Here is an 18,014-nt window from a genome sequence, read left to right on the forward strand (position 1 = left end):
GCGAGATATAAGAAGGAAGAAGAAGCATGTGCTTGCTGCGGTAAAGCTAGGGAAACTATGGAGCATGTTTTATTAGAATGTGAAAACGTCTTCCCAGCAGTCGATTTAGGCCCCACTGGCCTCCATGAAGCCCTTGGGTTCAGCGAGAGCAGTGGAAAGGTAAACATGTCCGCAATAGGGATTAGTACGAGGCGATCGGAGGATTGGTGGAATAAAAGTAAGCAAATGACAAAAAACGGAGACGTACAAAAGCACAGTTCGCAATAGGGAATCAGAAAATTTGGTTGTGGGAGTTTATAGAGTTTTTTCATTGTTTAACCTAGGTAGTACATTAGGCACTATAATAGCAAGAGCTTGGTGGTGCAACCCCCCACTCCGTTCCTAAGGGGACGCTCATAACATGCATCCATCCATCCATGCTAGTACCGAGGTTGTGCAAAGATAGCGCCAAGGTATTCTCCCAGCGAGAGCAGGGAGTGTCCACCTTCCAAAAGCGTTGGGCATTCAAAGAAGGTGGAAAGATTGACTGGTCAGCAGTTGAGATAAGAGACGATTAGAGTATAGGTGGGGGGAAAGGAAGCAGAAAAGAGATTTATAGAACTGAATTCACTGCAAGCGTAGGTAACGGTAAGATATAGTGATACAGGTCGGATAGGCAAAATGCTAGATGGCGATAAATGCAGTAAAGCTTGAGTAAATCAAGCAGGCTATAGATGACAATTTGGCTCCCCTCCGCTTCCAAGGAGATGCCAGAAAAACATCATGATCACGAATGCTGTCGTATAGTGTACCGACATAGTGTACGTGCGCTTTACAGCACTACAATAGGGCTAGCCACAGTAACAGTGCCACCGCATGGGCGCCGCCATCTTTGAACCACGCCGCAATTGAGCGCCTTCTAGCGGCGTCCCTTTCGCGATGCAGACGACGTGCTGAGCAAATGAAAAAAAAGAAAAAAAAACGTTTTCGTTTTCTGGGTAAAGATATGGTGAATAAGTCCTTATAATTCGCATTGCGCGGTATCTATAAAAATGTGGTGTCCTAGTATTTCATGTTATCTTGCAAATAGGCAAACGACGCGTGGCTGCAATGTGAAACTGCTTCTCCAAAAAAAAAAACGCGAGTTTTTTTTTTCTGGTGTACCGCAAGTGTTTGTTATGGCGCCCAAATTATCTTTTATTTACATCACTTACTTATCCAACGTTGTGTTCACCCGACGGTATATGTACGATGCTTTGCAGACGACTACGTTGTCTGCAAATAACCTGGCGAAGGACAAGGCGAAGTTGGCGCCAAATAAGTTTGTCCTTCGCCAAATAAGTTGGCGAAGGACAAGGCCTCCTACGAATGTACCGCGAATACCGGAGGAAATCGAAGGCGGGCAAAGGGGCAACGTTTCGTTTCGCATCGCCGCCTGTCGTCGCGCATTTATGGCCGATTTTAAGATCACGAACCATTTCGCCCGTGCGAAGAGCTTGCCTAACAGGAAGAGGAAAAACTTTATTTGCTCTAATTGGGTAGAAATTAGCGGTGGCAGATGTGGTCGGCCATCTTCACGGTCTTCTTCCCCATCTGCGCAGGGTCGACGCCCCTATTCCAGGGCACCACTGAGGGTGGCTACTCGGCGAGCGTGCCTTACTAGTCCATGCTGGACTTTCGAGTCGCTGCTGGAGAGCACCCTCTCCCACTGCTCCGCACTCGGGTCTTTTATTTGAAGGAACTGTTGATTCTGAACGCATTCCCATGTACTGTGATATAAGGTGGGCTTGGCGCCGCACCAGGGGCAAATGTCTCTATACTGGGTGGGAAACATCTTGCTTAGTGTGTTTAGGTTTGGATATGTTCCTGTTTGCAGCCTCCTCCAAGAGGTTGCTTCATGCTGATTTAGGTTGTTGTGGGGTGGAGGGTATTTGATTCGGACCCCCTTATAGTAATTCAATATGTCTGCGTGCCTAACAATATCCTTACATTTGGAGTAGGCGAGAAACGCCACCGCCAGGGCCAACACGACGAACACGAACGAACAGATCAGAATAAGCACCGTGCGACCGTTGATGTCTTCTTGCCTGCAAGAAGGGCAAGCAATTGCATCAGCCACGCGTCAGAGGGACCCCAAAGAACAAATCTAGACATTTTGTAATGCAAAACGTGCTATATAAAGGACGCCTGAAACACTGTTATAACTAACGATAGCATTGCCTCACTATTTTAATAAAGAGCGTGTCTCAGGAATCTCATGCCGGATTTTTTTTTCTCGCATCCTGCTACTATAAGCCGATATATATATATATATATATGTGTATATATATATATATATATATATATATATATATATATATATATATATATATATATATATATATATATATATATATATATATATATATATATATATATATATATATACCAGAAAAAAAGCAGTTCTGGGTCCGGGTAAATATTCACAGTGAAGTAGACGCGCGTATGAAGCGGTTTATTGACGTTTCGGCCGGGGTCCGGCCTTCATCAGACTCTGATGAAGGTCGGACCCCGGCCGAAACGTCAATAAACCGCTTCATACGCGCGTCTACTTCACTGTATATATATATATATATATATATATATATATATATATATATATATATATATATATATATATATATATATATATATATATAGTCATATAATGAGAAGCCAACAAACAGTGACACCAAGTACAACATAGGGGAAATTGCATGTGCACATGCAATTTCCCCTATGTTGTACTTGGTGTCAGTGTTTGTTGGCTTCTCATTATATGAGTAATAATATTATCGGGTCCCTCGGTTAACCCCCTTTCTTCTCGTTTATATATATATATATATATATATATATATATATATATATATATATATATATATATATATATATATATATATATATATATATATGTATATACACGCGCTTTTGGTAAACTGCAACGAAGGATTTCGCAGCACACTTTACGGTCGAAAATCTTGAAAAGTGGCGCCCTATAACTATAGAAAAAAAATGAAATTATGGGTTTCTACGTGCCAAAACCACTTTCTGATTATGAGGGTAGTGGAGGGCTCCGCAAATTTCGACCACCTGGGGTTCCTTAACGTGCACCTAAATCTAAGTGTAGGGGTGCCTTCGCATTTCGCCCCCATCGAAACGCGGCCGCCGCGACCGGGATTCGATCCCGCGACCTCGCGCTCAGTAGCCCAACACTATGGCCACCGAGCAACCACGGCGGGTCGCCCTGTATAACTATGGTCTTACCATTTCTGCTTAGCGAACATTGGTTGACTATACTACTACGCTTCAGCTTCGCGATTGCAAAATGTGCCGTGAAGCGAGCAATAAATAAGTTCACCTGGTTAGTGCAACAGGGAACAACGTGATATATGAAATAACGCTGGCCTAACGCTTGACATTTGTTTTTTGTTTGTTCACTCCCACTGCATTGACCAATCAGCGCGCACAGAAGGTGACCACCAGATAATACTGCCACTGTAAAAAAATCGGTAAATAAATAAATAAATAAATAAATAAAAATCTGGGGAGAGGACAGAAAGGGAGGTTGCGCTATGCGTTTACTTACGCCTTCATGTCTGACGTCGCTGGAGAGTAAGATGGAAAAAAAAGGTATAGAAAGCGCCTTCGAACAAATCCAAAATGGTCTCTCACCGCAGAGCGCGGTTACAGAAAGTTGCATGGGTCGTGCCTGTTTAAGGAAGGAGACCACTAGAGAACATCAAATGCCGCTAATTTGGAAGATTTATTTCGATTTGTTTTGACGGTCGGAAAAGCACCATAGAAGACGCTGTGCCTACAGAATTAAAAGAGTTTTCCTGCGACCTCTACAAAGCTTATATCTTTTTCGGGAACACGGAAGCACTGCGTGACGTCTTTGACACTGACTGTTCTAACACTGTTAACAGCAAAAAAAAAAAAATGCCTCATGCAGCACACATTTCGCCGCTCTGTGGTGTGTGTCTCTTCTGTGTGTATCGTCAAACTGTTGCGCATTCCAACCTCCAATATGCTATACCAACACGCCCAGTCGTCAACCTTGACTTATAATCATTGTTACCCAGACCAATATTCGGCCAGTTGTAAATTTTGTCAAGAAAGGGCGGACCTGGATCACTTTATCTGGGCCTGCCCTCGGGCGCCCCGACAGGGCGAAAAAATTTAGGATCGGAAGCAGTGGGAGACCGTGTTGCTCAGCTCGGCCCCCGAAGACCAACTTTTGGCTGTCCAGCAGGCCGAGGATGCCGCTAGAGCTCAAGGGCTTCTGGCCGCCATCTAGGCGGGATTGGCCCCCCCCAAGAATCTGCCGGCTATATAAATAAACGTTATTTCTCTCTCTCTCTCTCTCATCCAGCACAATCAGCGATAACCGACCCGCACTTTGCAGAACGCGCCTCAGCGCGATGGGAGCAAAGTAAATTTCAAACGACGTCTGAAGAAAAACAAGAACAAGGTCCCCAAGGGTCACGCAGCCGCTAACGCCTTGGCGGAACATCACGAACTATAGCTGGAGACAGCATTGACGACTCGGCAGCCATAATCGCAGCCGAGAAACATTTATCTGCGCCGTCTGCCTTTTAGAATAATACTGCGTTCGATCGACTGAACGCGCGATAAACAGGACAGGGAGTATAATCTTCCCGAGATATACACCCGCAAGCTGGGCCACCTGCACCCATAAATAGTCGCGCGCCCATCACTCTAAAAACAGTTGCACCAGGTTGCACCATGTGGGGTGCACATTTGCCACACAAGAGTAATCGTCATCTGTCTTGTCCGCATTTCCTTTATTTAACGCTGCGAGCCCGGTACTTCCAAGTCACGAACGGTATGCGCGTTATCAGCATGACAGAGCATTCTCGACGGATAAGTAACGAGCGCAGCGTTTTCAAGAAAGGAAACGCAAGCAAGACAGATGACGATTATCGCTGCGCGGCAAACATACACCCCAAAGGGTGGAACTGTTTTTAGAGTGCACTCTAAGAAAAATTTACACCCTTTGGAGTGGCCCTTCTGCCACACAACGATAATCATCATCTGCCTTAATGCATTTCCTTTCTTTAATGCTGCAAGCCCGGTACTTTCCAGTAACGAACGGCAGGCGCGTTATCATCATGATAGCATTCCCGACAGGAAAGTCGCGGGCGCGGCGTTTTCAAGAAAGGAAACGCATCAAGGCAGGTGACGACATGTCCTCTGAAGCCATGACCAAAGTTCCGTGTAGTCCAACTAGCCACCGTCTACGATGTATCAGCCGAAACAAAGGTTCGCTGAGCCGCACCGGGCGTCATGGGCATCGATTTGTAAACACGGAGGCAGCTGAGGCAAGCAATGGACGCGTAACCACGTGATCAAATATGGCGGCGCCCACGAGATCGCCGAGGAAAGGGTCATAGGCATGCCGCCTGCAGCCGGTTTTTCATCATCACAGACGGTCTTTTCCCTCACTGTGCCAGCTTCCGATTCGACCCCCGCGCCGGCACCGCCATCTGCCGGTTTTGCTTCTCTCCCTAAATTAGCATATTATAACCTTATCATAAGAAACCAACAAACATTGACACCAAGGACAACAAAGGGAAAATTACTTGCACTTACTAAATGAATTAAAGAAAGTATAAATATAATGGAAATGAAAGTGGATGAAAAAACAACTTGCCGCAGCTGGGGAACGATCCCACGTGTTCGCATTACGCGTGAGATGCTCTAACCGATTGAGCATCGGCGGCGGAGGTCCGCCGCCAAGGTTTGTGAGTGGTGGCGCTGGCTAACACTCCCAGGATTCTAGTAGGAAACAAATACCCAAGAAAGTGGATGAAGAAACGGCGCCGCGGTAGCTCAATTGGTAGAGCATCGCACGTGTAATGCGAAGACGTGGTATCGTTCCCCACCTGCGGCAATTTGTTTTAACGCGAAAGCTTTACTGGCCGCGAACTTGCGATTTCACCGTGGCGCGGTGCTCCGAGGAGGCACATGACGTCACAACGCGCGCCTCACAGGGGATCTTTCTCTCTCTCACTTTCACGCCCTAGTCACTACTGCGCATGCGCCACTAGTAGCACCGAGCCACAGGTGTTCCGCCGCTGCGCAGCGCCGCGCCTTTCCGCGTCACACCGCGTTCCTCGTCGTTGCGCTCGCCTCCGCTCGCGCGCCAGCTGCGTCGCATGCCTGATAACATGTCGGAGGATTGAAACAGAGAGCTCGCGTGCGCCGCAACCTCAGTTGAGGCGGCAGTATGGGCGGAGACAATTCTGATAAGCAGGAGGCCTGGAATCGACATCGGAACGAGATGAAGAGGAAACGAATCGCCCAGGAAACAGACGAACAGCGCGCCCAACGACTGGCTAAACGCCGCAACATAGCTAGACAACCAGACTACCTGGACTTGCAATCAAGATTAACCAAGGCTAACCATGCTATGCCTTAGCTTGGGCTACGTATATCCTGGCGTAGCCGAGCTAAGCCACTGCCAATTTTTTTCATCACTTTCATTTCCATTAATTTATAATTTATTTGATTCATTTAGTAAGTACAAGTAATTTCCCCTATGTTGTCCTTGGTGTCAATGTTTGTTGGCTTCCTATGACATGATCAATAAAAATCGGGCCCCTCCTTTAACCCCATTTCCCCTCATATAACCTGCATCGCAAACGTTCTGTCAAGCGTTCGTACATAGCAGGCAACTTAAATTGCCACAAGCGCATTTGTTCCCGGTTCCTCAAACTTCACTGTCGTATTATCCGAAGCTGTGAGACTCGTTTTTTTTTCTTCTTCTCCCGAACTTTCTCCCGAGCGAAAACACGATCATCCGCTCTCTCGGCGAACCCCACTGTTGGAGCTTGCTGCGTCAGCTAGCATGACTCAGCGTCTCGCTACGCTACTTTCATTTCGTTTGTATCTCTGCGTGCCGTACTTTTAGAGAGAAACGTACGCTTCTCTCTCCCTCTCTATGCCAGTTCTGCTCGCCAAATGTTGATAACCCTACGCCCAAATTTAGAGGGCATGCCCAGAGAGAGAGAGAGAACCACGCTGGTTGCCTACGTTCTGCTGTGTAATGACGATATAGCGGCATTCTTTTCTGTTTTGGTATGGAAACATCCAGTTTTGCGAGGTTGCCGCGATGAATCCAATCGTATTTCGAAAGCATAGTTCTGCGCAGTGGCTGCTCTGTGTTAAACGAAAGTAGTTTTTATGCAATAGAAAATTTTGTTGCAGTTCCGTTGGTCTGTAGCTTCAAAGCGTGCATATATATACACGAACGGACTGAGCTTACACATCGACTCATGTTAATAAATATAGGGGGATTTGAGAATAAATAACATTTGCCGAAACAGAATAACAGTCCGTATCCAAGAGACCGACAAACATCTATTTTAAGAGACGCCTGTAATAGCAGCATTGAAGTATGCCAATACTCGAGCTCCAACCGCTTGCTAGAAACTTTGCGCTTAATCCAAGTTTGGAGAAACCACAGTCTCAGAATGGTCTGCGCAACGCCGTAGATGTTTCAGTTAAAAAGTGTTCCGTACTACAATTTTTCACAGTCCAGTTATACGTAATAAATAATGTTACGCTTCGAGCAGTGACCAATATTTAATTATGGAAATAATTCAAACTCCTACGCTTTTTGTCTAACAAGTGAACAAAACTTACATTTTTTTTATTTCAGCTAGAAAGCGCGCACAATATCGGTATTCGAACGTATCGATTGTGCGCTTTATCTGTTATATTCCCCTGAAACAGCAGTGAAGCACATCTGCCTTGAAAAGGGGAAAGTTTCCTCGGCATGCGTGAGACGTTAGAGTAATTACCTGAACAGATCATAACGAAAGGAACCGGAAGCATTGAAGAATATTTATGAAGTGCCTTCTGGGATTTATCGATCACGGCCAACGCCGCTGACGCCGACACCAACGCCGACGACACCGGCTTTTCTGCGACACGAGCTCCTTATAACGCTGTCGCGTTAATATCTCCAAGTGCGAAACTGAAGTGGCACCATGCGAACTGGTTTGACGAATGCCGCTGGTCTTCGGCACTGAAAGCTGAACAGGCCATCACCTGGGCGAGTACACTTCAAACTGATGATTTACACCCCAAATGGTGCAAATCAGTCTACAAATCACACCACTGCACCCCTGTAAAAGGTGTTACACGGCTCGTCTTTGACGATGTTTGCACAAAGAGCTAGGACAAGTGCAGGTCGGATTCGGTACACTTTCTACCGGATACTACGGTTAAAAATTAAATTACTGAGAGCTCAACCCGCTTGCTAGAAAGCTTTGTACTTCACACAAGTTTTTAGAAATACGAACTCAAAACGTGCCTCGAAAGGAGCTGCCAGCTGTTCCAGTTGAATGTATTGCGTAGCGCATTTTTTTTACTGGGCGCTTGTGGACATTGCAAATGTTTCGCTTCAAGCACTGGCTCTTTTTACAGTAAACACTGGAATTAAAGTTAGTTGGTTAGTTAGTTAGTTAGTTAGTTAGTTAGTTAGTTAGTTAGTTAGTTAGTTAGTTAGTTAGTTAGTTAGTTATGTACCGTTTTATGGCGCAAAAGCAACTGTGGCTATGATGCGCGTATACCACGAGGTGATATGATATAGCGAGCTGTAGAGCAGCCAAATGATTATCACAGTTTGTTCGACAAATCCGTTGCACCTAAAATGTCAAAACTTCGTAATTATACGAGGAATTAAAGCATAAGCGCTCTAGTATACTAATCCAATTTTTAATTAATAATTATATTGCCGATTATCGTGTAAAATTATGATGCTCGCCACTCCTATGAAGCTTAATTGGGCAGCAAAGATTATATCCCGAAACCCACATTTCTCGACTAAACCGCTTCAGAAACAAACACGCAGTTTAATAATGTCAACTGAAGGTCTGAAGAATATGCGCAACAAAAATGAAATATAGCATAAATTTCGATACAGAATGTTTTAAGAGTACTTACAAGCAGTGGGTTCTTTTCCATATTGTGAGGGCAGGGAGGTGTAAATGAAAGAAGAAGCAGAACGATTGTCAGCCGTCTGTTCCTAGTATATAATACGGACGTAAAAAACTCGCACTTCGGCAATGACCTCTTGAACCGATAATATTATATCGTCGTAAGTGTGGTTTAGCGCTTTGACATTATTGGGCTGACAGGATAATTGATTGGTCTACTGGTCAATTGGAGGTTGGGGGGGGGGGCTTAGTAATAGGCTAGCTGGCTGGCTCACGGACTTGGTAAGTGCCATACGCAAAATAATCCTCAAACCCCTAATGTCACACCCTCATAGGTCACAGGTGGGCTTTCGAAATTTTGTACGAACAGGTGAAACTACAACTATTCCATACGCTGTGTTGCAGATGACAGAGAAAGGGACCCTTTGACTCTCTGTCTGACTGAGTGAATTGCTTTATAGATTCGGCTCACTTGACTGACTGAATTTACTGGCTTGACCGAATGACTTACTGACTTGGGCTGACTGGCGCGCTTGGCTGAGTGACTTAAGTCAATTGACTGGCGGGCCGACTGACATGACTGATTTGCTGACTGAGTTGACTCACATGGTGACTGGCTTGCTGACCTGACCTGACCTGACTGACTGACTGACTGACTGACTGACTGACTGACTGACTGACTGACTGACTGACTGACTGACTGACTGACTGACTGACTGACTGACTGACTGACTGACCGACCGACCGACCGAACGACCGACCGACCGACCGACCGACCGACCGACCGACCGACCGACCGACCGACCGACCGACCGACCGACCGACCGACCGACCGACCGACCTGACCTGACCTGACCGACCTGACCTGGCCTGAACTGACCTGACCTGACCTGAGTGCCAGCCATAATCGGACGCAATTGGTATACAAGTGAGCGTATGCCAGCCAGTGGGGAAACGTTCTGACGTACAAGTGCTGCGAATGTGTGCTTGAACAAGCCTCGGCCCTGGCGTCGAAGGCTGTCGCACGAGTCTACCGTGGTGGATCGCTGCGATTATATGACAACTCACAAAAAAGAATAACACGCTGAGAGTTCTATGGAGAGATCGCCACTAGGACGATCAAGTGTACTTACCATTGGTCGAATGCTCCACGGTGTCAACTGAAATGAAGTGTGAAATGTTTAGTACGTGGGGATTTGTCGTCGCATGTGTTCTCTTGATAGTGAAACCCACATGTACTGCGCATACCACGGAAACTTCCCTATGCTGCTTCACAGTTCATGACGAAAAAAGGAAATGTTTTTTTAGAGACTGTGCTGAAGTATGACGACTCGAGTGTCGGTTTCTGCGTTCGTTCTTTCACTTCCGATGCTACTCATTCTCTCCATGTCTTCTGTCTAAACACATGGCAACGCAGAAATTGTTTAGCTCGGCATTCACTGTGCCGAATTTGGCGAGGTTTGTTATATTTAAAAGAAAATACTACCGTAAAACCATATACAGTGAAAGCTCGTTAATTCGAACTTCAATAATTCGAATTTATGGATAATTCGAACTGTACGATTTGGTCCGGCCAAGCTCCACAGAAGTCTATGTATAAAAAAGTCCATTAATTCGAACGCGAGAAGGTTCCCTCACGGATAATTCGAACTACGCTCGCCTGGCACACGGCCAGAGAAACGCGCCTACCGCAAAGAGAAGGCGAAATCGGAAAAAAATCTAACCTGCGCGCAGTCAGCCAGAAGGCAGCGGCGGCTGCCGCCTCTCCATTCTACGTAACCTCCGAGACTTCTTGCCCGTTGCGAATCTCGGAGGCTTTACAAATCTTGTATAGCTACTAATGTCGCGCGGAGATGGCACGGCAAGCGCCAAAACACAGCGAATCAAGTACGTCGCAGCTGTGCTTGCAATCAAGAACCAACGAATCAGGGCCTTCGCCACCTTCACATGTTCAGCGTCTTTGTCTCAGCAGTCTTCATCGTTTGTGCACCTCTGTTTTCAGATTAGGAGGTATCGGCCGTCGCGATTCATTGTGATGGTGTTAAGCCTCGGCTAACGTTCGTTTCGGTGGACATCGGTGGTGGGGCACAGTCGGACCCAGAGCTTCGACTTGAAGATGGCGTGTGCCCACGGCAAACGCCATCACTTTCTGACATGCCCTACTGCTTCCAAATCGCAGTGTACTGTTGCTCTCCTTCACTTTCGTTAGTTCGAACTTTCGTTAACTCGAACTGAAGCGGCTTCCCCTTGCGGTTCGAATTAACGAGCTTTTACTGTATACTCCTTACCGACTGACTGCATGCCGCAGACTTATTTTAAGTTTAGAAGTCGATAATTTATTTGACAACACCAGCAAAATACAAAAAAGAGGCGAAAAATTTACCGGACTCCATTAACACTGTAGATATATATTTTTGTAAACCGCACCTCTGAAAACGTATGAAACGGACAAGTGGTGTATTATGTGCGGCTTCGCAGTAAACAATTATCTGTGAGTGATACTTTTGCAATCCCTTCGTAAGTACTGTAAGAATATTATATAAGCTGTAAACTGACATACCAAATTAATTCGCTTCAGATGCTCTAAGAGATGCATTAAGGGTAAGGTTTAGCGCGGGTGCTCCTATCTAATACATGTAAAAGTAGAATTCGTATTCCTCAGCAACCACTGCCCCAAATTTGGCGATATTTATTGCATTTAAAAGAAATACATAAAATCAAGTGACTGCTGGTTTCGAATTTTGGATTTAGGTCGTCAATGTTTTATTAAAAAGTGGCAAACATCGAACATTTTCAGAAAACGAAACTATCAAGTTTACAACTCGGTAACTCCGCAATGCAGTATGATATCACAATTATGTGAATTGCATATAATAGTACATCTAAAGCGGACAAAATTGATATGCTACACATGAATCTCAAAAAATTTAGTAGCATGGAAATACAGCTATTGCCGAAAACTTGTACACAACGTAACAAATTCACATAAGATATAAAATTACATACCAAATTTGTCCGCTTTCAATGATCTAGTTTATGCCGTTTACAAAACCGCAATACCTGTTCTTAATTCAGAGCTATTCATTTGTAAACGTCGTGCTTCTATTTTTCAAACTTTCGAATTTCTGAAAATGTTTTTAACAAAATTCAGGCCCTAAATCGAAACTCCGCTTGCAACAGTCACGATAAGTTAACTGACTCTCTCAAATGCAACAAATTTCATTAAAATAGGTCCAGGGGTTAGCTGTGAAAAATGTTTTTGCGCTTTACATGTATTTGAATATATAGGCAGCAACGCCGAGTTGGGGCCCTAGCGAAAGCTTCCTGTTACATAACTGTGACATCCGTTTCTGGTGCAGCTTCAGGAATTTGTAACCGAAGCCTTGCGATACAGTTTTTTAGACTTACTGCTTTTCAGTAATTTTCGTAGAGTGCTATGAAGTCCGAAATGCATACCCGCAGAATATATATAGCCAGTAAAATTCAGCTATGTTAAATAGAACAAATTTCTATCAAATCGCTTCCGGCTAATGAACAGCTACGTGTTTCGCATGTGTTTGAATAGGGAAGTCGAAGTTGGCCCCGTAGGCTAAAACGTTGAGGATTGACACCATGTCCATGTTAATGGCACTTTAAGCCGGGTTAAACGGTGCTGCCACCGGCCATTTAAAGGCCAATAACTTAAACGAAATTTCAATTTGGCGAGCTTGGTTATAAATGGGTAGTATGTATTATCGAATCAGTATCGACAAAATTGACGGCTATTAATGGTTAAAGCTTTAAGCAACTAAAAAAAATTCGGCAGAACCCATTTCATGATGACTGTCAGCGGTAATGCATTCAGCCTTGAATCAATATAGCGACACAACGTGTTGTCACCGTCGAAACGAGTTACGCGTACTGCAGCGGGGCTCGTCTGTCGCGCTTCCCTAGAATTCCCTAAGAACTCTCGGCGCCATCTAGCACTGCCGCCGCAAAACTATTCGTTTGCTTTGAAAAAGCATTGCGGACCTTAACAAGTTTTTTATTATCTCATTGGCTGACATGAGGCGAGGAACAGGCAAAAGTGGAAAGGTTTCTCGCGGGGCCGAGCTAACGCAGTGAACGTAGACAACCGGATGAGGAGGGTCGGAGTCCGCGATTGGTCCTCTTCCCGTTGCTTATATGTTACAGTGGGTGGTCGAAAATGGCGGCGGCGGGCAACATTGAATTGGCTGACATGAGGAGAGGAGCAGGCAGAAGTGGAAAGGGTTTTCGCGGGTCCAAGCTAACGCAGTGAAAGTAGACAACCGGATGAGGAAGGTCGAAGTCCGCGATTGGTCCTCTTCCCGTTGCTTATATGTTATAGTGAGTGGTCGAAAATGGCGGCGGCGGGCAACATCTAATTGGCTTACATGAGGAGAGGAGCAGGCAGAAGTGGAAAGGGTTTTCGCGGGTCCGAGCTAACGCAGTGAAAGTATACAACCGGATGAGCAGGGTGGTGTCGGAGTCCGCGATTGGTCCTCTTCCCGTTGCTTATATGTTACGTTGGGTGGTCGAAAATGGCGGCGGCGAGCAACATCTAATTGGCTGACATGAGGCGAGGAGCACGCAGAAGTGGAAAGGACTTTCGCGAGGCCCAGCTAACGCAGTGAAAGTAGACAAACGGATGAAGAGGGTGGCGTCGACGTCCGCGACTGGTCCTCTTCCCGTTGCTTATATATTACAGTGGGTGGTCGAAAATCGTCGCGGCGGGCAACAGAAGGTTAAAAAAAATATGCCGCTAAAGCGGATTCTCGGCGATCAGTTGGCCGAGTGATGTCGTACATGTGCTGCCGAAAGGGCTCGTACTGTCACGCAAAAGTTTTTATTATACGCAAACAAATTCATTAATTCTCCCTGGCAGCCCCGAGCAGCCAGTGTCATAGTGACCGGCGGGCGGCCATCTTCTATCCCTTTCGGAACGGGGCAGCCTGGCAACCGCTGCGATCGCCGAAATAAAAAAGTGAACCAGTGTATCCTGGCCTCGTGACGCGTACCCCTCGTGGGCACCGAAACTTGAACTGGCTCGTCGAAACGATTGGGTGCTGTATAGCCAAACATTTAAGACGCTTATTTGCCCGCATTTACTTCTTTGGCTTAGATAGTTGGAACTTTAACGCAAAGAAATGACGCGTCGGAAATGTCATGTCAGTACTGCCAACCTAACGTAACCTAACCCATAAACCAAAAGATGATATTCTGTACACAGTAAAGATACGCCATGTTGTCATATTCTACCTTGATAGCATAACTTACTTTTCTTTTTTTGAGCCAATCAGAGAGCCGATTGCAGCGCTCTGGGCCAACCGGAGCGGACAAAGATGGCGAATTCGAACAATATGGCGGAATTCGACAACGTCCAGATTGGCACCCCCATGATGCAGGCGGAGGTGGAAACGCAACAACGGCCCAACGGCAAGTCTAGTCACTTTCGCTTCGTTCGCGTTTGAATTTACGCTGATAGGGTCGTTCTACATATACATGTCTCCGCTATACCGTACTACCTAAAGCTCTATAGCATGCGATTCCAGAAGTCATACTTACAGGCGCTCATTTCACTCATCTCTGAAACGCAGAAACACACACAAAGAGAGAGAGAGAGAGAACATGTAAGCTATTCTCTCGTTGAAAGGCTCAAGAACGGGCATCCATATGAAATTTTCTGCCGAAAGAACAAGTGCGATCGCTCTGAAAATTATCCAGAAGTACATCACAAGGGGAAAATAAGACAAATTACGTGCTTAAGTGGTGCAATCCGTAACCATTCATATCGAGGAAATGGAGTTCATGAGTTCTCACCACGTGCTCCAAAATGAGTGCATACAGCGTATATAGAGATTCGAAGAAACATTAATAGTGGGCATTCCGGCAACTGCCAGTAAGGCGGTACTCGTATAGGATGGAAACTATGGTAGAGTGTATGCCACCGATGGCAAGTGCATGAATTTACCCAAATTTTTGTCGTTTTGGCTTCAAACGCCTTTTCGACTGTGCGATCGAGTCAATCATTTCCAACATGATATGTTTGGTTACAAGCTCAAAAATTTGCAATCATTATGCGTGTACACGAGCAATAACTTGTTACCTCCTGTATTTATTGTGAAGGCTACGATTGCTTGTAAATTCAGAAAGTAAAAAAAAAAGCGCAATAAATTAGCAAATAACATCTCAGGCTATAAGCACGAATATTTGACAGATCTGTGTTCTAACCATCATTCCCGTGGTGGGTGAACGACTGCAATATCCGAGACCCCTCTTGTAATTTTTGCAGGAAGCTGTGCAGCACAAGTCCTCGATCCTTACAGTGAACCATATGGGACAGTGGGTAGAAAAAAAAAGGTTCACATGCAGCGGGAAGGTTTACTGCAGTATGTTCGAGTCGCTCTAAACACTGGGTAAAGTAAATTTTTTTCTCAGGCAATCACAATTGTTTCCTACATTGAATTTCTGTTGGCCGCACGTTCCCTATCGTGGAAAGGCCGTGCAACCACACTGTGTAGCCACTGTGCAACCCTATCACTAAACCACAAGACCCGTACGCCGCTGGAATTTGCTGAATGTGCCTCTTGAATCCGCTCTATAAGAGATTTTCCTGCAGGCAAGACAAGACAGGGCGGGGCAAGGCGAGACAGAACAGGGCAGGGCAGGGCAACACTGGACAGGCCAGGACCGACAGGCAGGCCTTTACCAGAGATCAGTAACCGCCTAAACAGCTTCCGCTGTTTTAACAAAGCCTATGTGAACCGCTAAACAGACGTAGCAGTAAGGCCACTGAAAGGACTAAACCACTTACCGTGCACCGACGAATGCATTATTTTGGCGAGTACAGAGGCGTTACTCAAGAAGACTGGTAGGCACAAGGTGCCAAGGTCGTTCCTGGCAGAAGCGTCAGTGATTACGATTGTGAGAAGCAGGAGCAGCAGCAGCAGCGACGGCGGCGGGGGCGATGCTCGGATGGAACAGCGAAGGTCGAGCAGAGGACCTCGGGTTAAGCGCAGGGTTCGGCTCCGGAATTAGCGTCGCAAGTGCGGAGGCCGAGCGAGCTCACGCGCCAGCGCGCATGGAACGTTGATGATGATAATGAGGGATGACTCTGTGATGATGATGATGATGATGATGAGGAGGAGGAGGAGGAGGAGGAGGAGGAGGAGGAGGAGGAGGAGGATGATGAAAAACGTTCATTTGCTCTATTTTGCAGTGATTTTTGCGGCTTCCAGATGGAGTCTTCCATCTTCTCTCCAGGGTCGGTTCCCCTAGTCCAGGGCTCCGCTGAGGGTATAGCTGTCCTGCGCGCACGCCTTACTATAGTCCTTGTTAGACTTTCAGGATGTCGCTGGATAGTATCCTCTCCCACTGTTCCGCACTCGGATTTTTCATTATGGCTAGCCCATCTGTTTTCTGAGGGACAGGCCGTGAATCGCGTGGTCTTGCCTTGTCTTTTGTCCTCAACAGTGGCGCGTACCCACTATGGGGGATTGGCCAAGAAGCAGGCGGTTTTCCGTACGGTTAGAAGTAGAAACTATAGATTTGTATAGTGGAGCGTGGGGTGATATAACTGCAATTTAGAAGTGTATAATGAAAATATTGTTAAGAATTTCGATAAAATAAGTTAACCTAAAGAAATTAAATAATAGAAATGATGGATAATTTTACAAATTCAGCAAGGTACTCTTTTTGTCTCTCTAATAAAATTGTAAACTGCCGGAAAAGCATCCCTGTGACTGCATCCCAGTGAAGCCGCCCCAAAAGAAAGATTGCTTGGCGAGGTTAGCGATAGGCCAAGTTTGGTAAATTAGTACTATAATAGTTTTCTTTGTCTTAGAAAGCGGCATCACGAGAGAAAGTAATGTTCGATAGTTTCAGGTGCACTGCAAAACGAACATAAAGGGAACATTGCAAGACCATACCTGTGTAAGTAAAAATCTAGAGGAGGTATACGACATCTCAATTTTGTAAAAGAAACTTCCAATCGCCTTGAAGGACATCAATTATTATTCCATGGGAAGCCAAGATGGTCGAAATCAGAAGACGGTGTTAGCATGGATATTGCAGAGTTTTGAGACATAGCGAAATTTCTGTACCTAGCCGCGGTGACATAAGCTGATGTCGGCAAAACAGATATGATAGGACCGTTCAGGGATGCTCGTGCGAGTGAATCAGCCATTTCATTCAAGTGCAATCCATGATGTCCCGGTACCCAAAGCAAACTTACTCTTCCCGCCCACCTAACTTTCTGCCGCCCCCTGCTACGCTTCCCTTCCCTTGGAATCCAGTCCGTCACCCTTAATGACCATCGGTTATCTTCCCTCCTCATTACATGTCCTGCCCATGCCCATTTCTTTTTCTTGATTTCAAATAAGATGTCATTACCTCGCGTTTGTTCCCTCACCCAATCTGCTCTTTTCTTATCCCTTAACGTTACACCTATCATTCTTCTTTCCATAGCTCGTTGCGTCGTCCTCAATTTGAGTAGAACCCTTTTCGTAAGCCTCCAGGTTTCTACCCCGTAGGTGAGTACTGGTAAGACACAGCTGTTATACACTTTTCTCTTGAGGGATAATGGCAACCTGCTGTTCATGATCTGAGAATGCCTGCAAAACGCACCCCAGACCATTCTTATCCTTCTGATTATTTCCGTCTCATGATCCGGAGCGCCGTCACTACCTGCCCTAAGTAGGTGTATTCCCTTACCACTTCCAGTACCTCGCTACCTATTGTAAATTGCTGTTCTCTTCCGAGACTGTTACACATTACTTTAGTTTTCTGCAGATTAATGTTTAGACCCACTCTCCTGCTTTGCCTCTCCAGGTCAGTGAGCATGTATTGCAATTGGTCTCCTGAGTTACTAAGCTAGGCAATATCATCAGCGAACCGCAAGTTACTAAGGTATTCTCCATTAACTTTTATCCCCAATTCTTTCCAATCCAGGTCTCTGAACCCTTACAAAAATGACTTTAGACTGTCTATAGAAAGTCTATAGACTTCTTATAGACGACCTTTCCTTTCTATAGATTTGGCCTTTTGTTGATA

At 45.6% G+C, this 18,014-nt stretch overlaps 1 protein-coding gene and 1 non-coding gene across 3 annotated transcripts in view; one reads left to right on the forward strand and one right to left on the reverse strand.

Moving 5' to 3' along the window:
• Positions 1-16,048, reverse strand: part of LOC139048537 (uncharacterized) — a 39,189-nt gene extending 23,141 nt beyond the window's left edge. Inside the window, exons 1-6 of one of the 2 annotated variants that reach the window (XM_070522940.1) lie at positions 15,778-16,048; positions 14,529-14,549; positions 10,097-10,123; positions 8,971-8,982; positions 3,584-3,602; positions 1,969-2,066 (exon numbers count right to left, since the gene is read on the reverse strand). In XM_070522940.1, coding sequence (XP_070379041.1) covers positions 1,969-2,066; positions 3,584-3,602; positions 8,971-8,982; positions 10,097-10,123; positions 14,529-14,549; positions 15,778-15,796 — 196 coding nt within the window. In that variant the 5' untranslated portion in view covers positions 15,797-16,048. Of the gene's footprint in view, positions 1-1,968; positions 2,067-3,583; positions 3,603-7,823; positions 7,852-8,970; positions 8,983-10,096; positions 10,124-14,528; positions 14,550-15,777 lie in introns of those variants that run through there. The other variant, XM_070522941.1, reaches the window with a different exon arrangement.
• TRNAT-UGU (transfer RNA threonine (anticodon UGU)) lies at positions 5,840-5,911 on the forward strand. The gene has a single exon. It is a non-coding gene; the product is annotated as a tRNA-Thr (tRNA).
• Positions 16,049-18,014: the final 1,966 nt, after the last annotated feature.

Source organism: Dermacentor albipictus, chromosome 8 (genome assembly GCF_038994185.2).
Source record: "Dermacentor albipictus isolate Rhodes 1998 colony chromosome 8, USDA_Dalb.pri_finalv2, whole genome shotgun sequence".
Taxonomy (NCBI): Eukaryota; Metazoa; Arthropoda; class Arachnida; order Ixodida; family Ixodidae; genus Dermacentor; species Dermacentor albipictus.